General features: G+C 35.7%; 3 protein-coding genes across 4 annotated transcripts in view; 2 read left to right on the forward strand and 1 right to left on the reverse strand.

Annotated features, from left to right (window-relative positions):
• Window positions 1–2,049: 2,049 nt before the first annotated feature.
• LOC106320033 lies at window positions 2,050–3,114 on the reverse strand. Its single transcript, XM_013758407.1, has 2 exons — window positions 2,811–3,114; window positions 2,050–2,362 (listed from the first exon to the last, which is right to left on the reverse strand). The coding sequence occupies exons 1-2, from the start codon at window positions 3,034–3,036 to the stop codon at window positions 2,235–2,237; spliced, it is 354 nt and encodes a 117-aa protein (XP_013613861.1). The 5' UTR covers window positions 3,037–3,114; the 3' UTR covers window positions 2,050–2,234.
• A 100-nt stretch (window positions 3,115–3,214) lies between these two features.
• Window positions 3,215–4,822, forward strand: LOC106320021 (protein YIF1B). Of its 2 annotated transcripts, none has more exons than XM_013758396.1 (5): window positions 3,215–3,317; window positions 3,608–3,787; window positions 3,874–3,972; window positions 4,056–4,207; window positions 4,288–4,822. In XM_013758396.1, exons 2-5 carry the CDS (start codon window positions 3,614–3,616, stop codon window positions 4,673–4,675), a joined length of 813 nt encoding a protein of 270 aa, XP_013613850.1. In that variant the 5' UTR covers window positions 3,215–3,317; window positions 3,608–3,613; the 3' UTR covers window positions 4,676–4,822. The 2 variants fall into 2 exon arrangements, with proteins under 2 accessions (XP_013613850.1, XP_013613856.1); XM_013758402.1 differs by having other exon boundaries at window positions 3,216–3,317; window positions 3,612–3,787.
• Window positions 4,823–6,987: 2,165 nt separating this feature from the next.
• LOC106324152 (vacuolar-sorting receptor 6) overlaps window positions 6,988–7,384 on the forward strand; it is a 3,754-nt gene continuing 3,357 nt past the window's right edge. Inside the window, 2 exon segments of the mRNA XM_013762171.1 lie at window positions 6,988–7,070; window positions 7,172–7,260. Coding sequence (XP_013617625.1) covers window positions 6,988–7,070; window positions 7,172–7,260 — 172 coding nt within the window.

Raw genomic sequence — 7,384 nt, forward strand, 5'->3', positions numbered from 1 at the left:
ATTCAGCTGAGTTACTTTCCGTTTGGAATGGATGATAAGAGGCCATGTTACATCTTCGATGATGAAGATGTTTTAGGATATTTATTGGAAGTCGAAAAAAATCAGAGGCGTACTGTCTTGCACGTGGAGCTCATAGAATATGTCTCACAAAACCAAAGTAACGAGATGTTTTCTAGGGATGAGGAAATTATTAGTGATGCAAGAGCAAATGATGATATGGTTGGTCTTAAGGAGTTGACGACTATTCCTCATATTCAAGAGGATGAGAATGAGAAAGGCGATGAAGTGTTCTGGTAATACAAGTTATATTGGTTACACAACTTCTAGTTGTATGAGTAACACAAGTTATACATATACGAGTTATACTAGTAATACACAAGTTCTGCTACAGTCGTAGTTGTACGAGTATTACAAGTTGTATACTTAAATTTGTTTAAGTGGTACGAGTTATACAAGTAATACAAAAAACAGTAGTACAAGTTATACTACTTAGATTTGTTTTACTTGTAGCTACATATGTTCTAGTTGTACGAGTTATACAAGTAAACGTAGGACAGTTGTACGAGTTATACTAGTTACATATGTTCTACAAGTTATACATATAATAGTTGTACAAATATTACTTATTAGATAGGTTCTAGTTGTACGAGTAATACTAGTTATACAAATAACAGTTGTACAAGTTTCACTAGTTAGATAATTACAAGATGTATGAGTGATACTTGTTTTACATATTACAGTTGTATTAATAAAACGAGTAAAATTGTCATGTTCTAGTTAGTTAAATTTTTAAGAAGTTGTACCAGTTATACAATTTTACATTTCATTTCATATTGTATTAGTAAAACAATTTAAACTTCTTCATTTGTACAAGTCACACTTATCTTTAAGTACTACTAGGTTTACTAGTGCATCTATATACAATATATCTACGTTCTAACATATTACAAAAACTGACTTCAAAATGATTTCTTACCATTATTTGCTCTTCTGTAGCATTAGGTTCTCGTGATCTGGGAGGCTCACCATGCGATCCCATTTCCTCATTGTCTCCTTGTTCCGAATAAGGTGTCCCGCCCTTCGTGGAAGACCGGGAAATAGATGCATCCGGAGGATCTTGTTGGTGTGACGGATTTTGTCTCTTCGTTGGTGGAGGATCTTCTGATGTGGCTGGTGGTCCTAAGGGTGTCTCCTCATTGTCGGGTTGAGTAGGAGAAGCGGCCAGAGTAGGAGAAGCGGAGGCAGCAGCCGGATTAGGTTGAAGATTTTTAGGGTTACGGTTTGAAGTAAGACGCGGCCGCTTCGTGGGTTGAGACGACGACCCGCCGTCGTCTGCTTCGTGTTCCTCTGCTGAAGACGATCTACCCCGTTTCTTCTTTCCCGTGGACAAAGTCATCTCCTTCTTAGCCGGTTCAACCTCCTTCTTCTTTGTCGGTGAGGATTTCTTTTTCTTCTTTGGTGGAGATTCTTTCTTTTTCTTGGTGAATCTTAGTTTAGATGTCATTTCCGCTGGTGGAATTGATGAGTGAAGAACAAAATGTTCAGAGATCGTGAAATGAAGAAAGTGGGGAAGTTGTGTTACGATTTAGGGATTTAGGATCCGAGTTTTAGATGGGTCGGGTTTATGGGTGGAGCTAGTAAGGGCATGAATTGTAAATAAATCAAAATCGTTTGGGCTTTTAGCTATTTCCCCTTGTTTTGTATTTAAATTTTAATGAAAACTAAAAACAGGGTCACGAGAGAATTTTTGAAATCCATGTGACAGAATTTGATCCGTTTATAAAAGAATCTTTCTTGAAATGGTTTTTTGTTTGGTTTCAATTGTAATTTTGTTACTCGTTGTCCGAACAACAACAAAAATGTGAATCTTGATTTATACTGAAAATTGAAAAATATATTTTTTTTTTGTTACAACTTACAAATCTTTATATACATCTGGCTCAAACTGAATTATTTATATGTACATTTCGTATCATATCTGATCAAGACAATGCATGATTATTATGGGTCCATCATATCTAAAGGTTGATAGGTTTTGGTGCAAGAAAATGAAACATTGGAGGCGTAAACAGACTTCTTAGGTTCAAAATCACATTTTTTTTTTTCAGGTTCTCTATAATACTGAAGCTCCCCAAAAAATAACAGTACGACGTAAGACACTTTCTAAGACAATTAGGGAATCTAGATATGAAAGAGGTTAAACAGAACAAGGAGTAAACACCAAACTTGGGAACTTAGACACGCTTGCCTCGAAGGAAACCCTTACTGCGACGATTCTTCATCCCCAACTTAAACTTCTTCTTTAACTTCCTCCCGATAGGTTTAAGAGACTTGTTATGCTTCTCATCATCCATTTCCACATCTGCAAACAACAATAATATTCAAAACAGAACATATCCGAAATTAACCGACACTTAATAAGAGGTAGCAAGTATCAAGTCAAAATGATTGTTTCGAAAAGACCCACCCCCACCCAAACAAAGAATAAGCGTGCACGAAACCAGTATACTTGTTTGATGAAAATGCGACAAAATTCAAAACAATGAGACAAGGAACAAACTTTTGGCACATTAGGTCAGAAAAATCTTCTCAATTCACAATAGACAAAGCATTAGATATGATATCAAAGAATAGTGAATCTAAATGCGTCAAAGATATCAAACAAGTAACTTAAAGTGATTCTGATAGAATTTCAGATATTAAAATTAAGCAGAAACGTTGCTTCTTCAAGCATTACATAATCTAAGAGCATAACCAACACAAAACAAACTATACAAATCTAATTTATTTGTAGAAATCGAAACTTATACCCATAACGTTGGCGGAGACAGAGGCTGACTCGGAGGTGGGCGTCGCGACTTCCATGAACGGGGAAGGTGGTGGTAGACGAACAGGTAATTTAGGCGCGGCGAGTGCGGCTTCAATGGCGGCGGATTTGGCATCTTCTCTAGTGAGAGTGAATGATTCCTTCTGAACAATTTCTCTTCTTATAGCTCTCAATCTCTTCACCCTCTTGCATCTCATCGATTTCGCCATCCTTATGCGAAATTAGGGTTTCCACGGGCAAAGGGGGTTTTAAGATTCCGTTTCTCGGATCGTTTAAACCTAATTGAGGAGAATTGCTCGCGTTTTGTTTGGTTACAAGAATATTAAGGCCCATTAAGGATATTTATAGGCCCAACTTAAGAATACATTTCACAGGCCTTCTTTTTCTTCGACCCACCCGGCGCAGATCATTTCGGCGGTTCCATTGTTTCCCGTAGAAGAAAGCTCTGATTTCAGATTCGACGCTTTCATCTCTTTCCCCTCACCTTCGGGTTAGTTTTCTTGCTTTGTGTGTATTTGTTGTCACACTTCTTACTTCTCTTTTGTATTCTTCTGTTACGATCCGGTGGATTTGATTGCCTGTGTTATTGAGATTGTGAGACGAGATCATTTGGATTCTACTGTTGTAGATCTAGGGTTGAATTGGTTATGCATTGTCGTGATCTAGACTATTGACTGCGTCGATATAAGAATCTGGGGATTGAATCATGTGATGATCGATTTTAGTCTCACAATATTGAAATTTGGCATTAGAAGAGAATTGTGGTAATGGTTTTGATAGGCAGGGATGTACAATAATAACATGGGACCTCAACCAGGGATGCCAAGACCTCCTGGAAACCCTCAGCCTGGTCCGTTTGGGAATCCCTTCACTGGACCTGCCTCTGGTTTTATCCGTGGCGGTTTGGGTGCCTACGGGGAGAGGATTCTTGGATCAAGCTCTGAGTATGTGCAGAGCAATGTAAGTGTTACTTCTTTTGGTGATTCCACGTCGCTCTTAACCTCACTTTTTGAACTTGTTTCTCTTCTTCTTGAACATTGGAACAGATTACTCGTTACTTCTCTGATCCCCAATACTACTTCCAAGTGAATGACCAGTATGTTAGGAACAAACTCAAGGTTGTTCTCTTTCCTTTCCTTCACCGGGTAAGCTTGTCTTCTCTTTTCTCCTTCTGTTTGAAACCTTTGATTTAAAACTAGTGTTGGTGACTTCTGCTTCAAACGATCAGGGACACTGGGCTAGAATCTCTGAACCTGTTGGGGGCAGGCTCTCATACAAGCCTCCCATCTATGATATCAATGCGCCAGACTTGTACATTCCCTTTATGGCATTTGGTACGTACGTTGTTCTTGCTGGCCTTTCACTGGGACTTGACGGAAAGTATGTTCTTATGACCCTATGCTTCTCTCTCAGCGTTTTGAGTCTTAATGGTTCAATGATTCAAACCTGAATTCATGTAGGTTTTCACCGGAAGCTTTGAATTGGCTGTTTGTGAAAGGATTGGTTGGTTGGTTTTTGCAAGTGATGCTCTTGAAAGTAACGCTTCTATCACTTGGTAGCGCAGAGGCGCCTTTGCTAGACATTGCGGCTTATGGAGGCTATGCTTTTGCGGGTCTATGCCTTGCCGGTTTTGCTAAGATCATGTGGGGATACTCGTATTATGCGCTGATGCCATGCACGTGTTTATGCACTGGGGTTTTCTTGGTGAAGACGATGAAACGTGTTCTGTTTGCTGAGGTTAGGAGTTACGATTCAAGCAGACATCATTACCTCCTCCTGTTTTTGGCCTTGGTCCAGTTCCCTCTTTTGATATGGCTTGGTAACATCAGTGTTAATTGGCTTTTCTGAAAAGTGTTTTTTTTTTTGTTTTTCCAATAAACGATTTTTGTTGTGAATTCTTCTTATTGGTACTTCGTAGCAGAAGTTTGAACATTCTTGACATTGTATGTGGTGAAGAAAATGTTATTCTTCAACATCATTGTATTAGTCTCTTTCTATTTACGTTATTAACACTGATTTGTTATATTACCATTTTATAACAGATTTACGTTTTTGTTTGATTAGCACCGAACCGTTTATAAGAAAATCCATACCATGCAATGTTATAGATTCATGCAACTTTTTACATAAATCGATCACATTTTTTGGACACAAATTCCAAATTTTCTGGTGTACACGCATCCTTATATACTAAAATACAAATCACCTAGCGAATCAAAATTTGACACATGGCATCTGTTTAAAAAATTAAAATTAAAATGCAACAAAAAATAATGTTAGATCCTAAAATTTCTAAAATTCGAAATAACTAAACCCTAAAATTTCTCACATTATCACTTCCACTTCTTGACAAAAAAAATTCCACGTTCTAAAATAACAGTTACGATTTAAAACTGTTTTGTTCTTATATAAGTTTGACAAAACAGTTTTACTTTCTATTAAGCTCCTTCTCTCTCCTTCTTCTCTCCTTTTGCTTTTCTATTGTATCATATTCTTCTTTTTTACGATTATTGAGTCCTTGACTATAAAAAAAAAAAACATATGGGCTGAAATTGGATTACCTTTTTTTGGAATAGAAAACTTTGGAATGATCAATTCGATTAGTTTCATGAATTCGTTTTACCATTTAACGTGAATGGAATGAAATGTTCATTCCATCAATTTTTTAAAAAAATAAACAAAATACAAAACAAACAATTCCATAACAATTTTGTTAAAGAATAAATTGAATGGATCTATTCCATTTTTCTACTGCATTCCATTCATGTTATTTCATTCCTCCTATTCCATTTATTCTTTTTTTGATTCACCAGTTACAGCCATGGTTTATGTTTCAAAGCTTTCGAAAGCTTAATTCTCCAATAAATAAATGACAAATCAAAGTTTTTTCAGCAACAAAGGTAACAATAACCATCCCTAACTATGTTATACAAAAACAGGTATTTTACAAATCTGTTTCTATGGTTTAATTTTAGAAAATTTCTCGCTTTGCTTTTTTTCATCTATTTTAGCATTTCAAAGGAAAAAAGCACCGATATTATATATTTCTTTTCTTTTATTATTTTAGATGCTGAAGAACATGAGAAGAAGGTACGTAAACACAATAGGTCAATTAATTTTCATAATGGACTAAACTAGACTAAACTAATTATCAATTTATGGAACACGTTTATTTGTTTTGGTGATAATTCAGGGAAGGAGAGTAAGAGGCTCACCTTAAATCACACTTCCATGGCCCCTATAAAACTTGAGAAGTACAACAAGAAGAAAAGAAGAAAGGAAAAATGTTGTGATAATTAGAAATAAAAAAATAGGGCATAAGAAATTCGGGTTGTAGGAGAAAGAAGACTTATGTCTATTATCTAGATTCGGTAAGTATTCCATATTTTTCTTGTGTGTGTTTAACTGTTTATAATCTATAAAATGTGGTGATATCTTATTTTTTTATTCAATATACACTTCTGATTTTTTTTTTCTTAAATAGTTTTATTGAATTTGTAGATTCCCTCATAAAAAGAAATGCCGAAGCAAATAGCATCATTGTATAAAAAGAAATATAAAAGAATATGACCAAAAAAATAAACATGAGTGAGAGAATAAGAAAATGACTACAAAATATAATAACCTCAAAACTAAGTTGACAAATTGTACTGTTGTAAGATATATACTTTTGTTGTTCGATCATATTTACTGATTATATTGGTTTTGAAACAATATTAACATTATATATTTTGTGTCTATATTGAACTGTTGTAAATTATAAACATCAAAATTTTAATGTTATCTTAATTATAAATTCTAATAGTATGTTCAAAATAAACATATTTTATATTAGTGCCCGTACGTAGTAGTACGGAGGTAATACTAGTTTATGAATTATATTTCTATTTTTGTTCATTAATTATCTTTTATCTCCATTATTTGTATGTGATTGTAGAAACTACTAATAATAATGAAAAAATGGCATGAGATTCAAGCAAATGAGAAGAGACTTACGGTCTTTAGACTTGTCGCTGTATAGATTTTGGCTTTAAAAATTGTAACTGTTACTTTAAAAAATTTAAAAACTTGATTGGTATCAAAAGCTTTAGAAGTTGTGACTCTTATAAATACAAGACTATTTGGTTCAAGGAACATATTCCACGTAATGCGTTTATATCATGGTTGGCTTTGCGGAGAAGACTGCCAACCAAGGATCGCTTGAGGCGTTGGGGGTTAAATGTCTTCGGAACGTGCATCCTTTGTAATCTGGAAATAGAGACTCACCATCATCTCTTCTTTGAGTGCTCTTTCTCTCGCTTGATATAGGAGCCTTTTGCTACTGAAGTTTGGATTTTTCCTCAGGCTGATCTACACTCTGTTGCAGCCTGAATCAATCAACCTCGCGTCAACGCAGATGCGCATGCTACTCCAGTCATCAAGCTCTACTTTCAGTCAGCCATCTACCTGCTGTGGAAAGAGCGTAATGCTCGTGTGTTCACAGCTGTCTCCTCACCTTCATTAGTCATCCTTGCCTCTCTCGACCGTATGATGCGTGACCGTCTCCTCTCTTACCCG

The sequence above is a fragment of the Brassica oleracea genome, chromosome C2 (assembly GCF_000695525.1).
Source record: "Brassica oleracea var. oleracea cultivar TO1000 chromosome C2, BOL, whole genome shotgun sequence".
Taxonomy (NCBI): domain Eukaryota; kingdom Viridiplantae; phylum Streptophyta; class Magnoliopsida; order Brassicales; family Brassicaceae; genus Brassica; species Brassica oleracea.

Bases quoted from the DNA above. Each gene is read 5' to 3' on its own strand.
- LOC106320033 (XM_013758407.1), bottom strand. From the start codon at position 3,036: ATGGCGAAATCGATGAGATGCAAGAGGGTGAAGAGATTGAGAGCTATA. The intron at 2,363-2,810 runs GTATAAGTTTCG...TGTTGTTTGCAG, and splicing joins TGTCTCCGCCAACGTTATGG to ATGTGGAAATGGATGATGAG.
- LOC106320021 (XM_013758396.1), top strand. From the start codon at position 3,614: ATGTACAATAATAACATGGGACCTCAACCAGGGATGCCAAGACCTCCT. The intron at 3,788-3,873 runs GTAAGTGTTACT...ACATTGGAACAG, and splicing joins CTGAGTATGTGCAGAGCAAT to ATTACTCGTTACTTCTCTGA. The intron at 4,208-4,287 runs GTATGTTCTTAT...GAATTCATGTAG, and splicing joins TCACTGGGACTTGACGGAAA to GTTTTCACCGGAAGCTTTGA.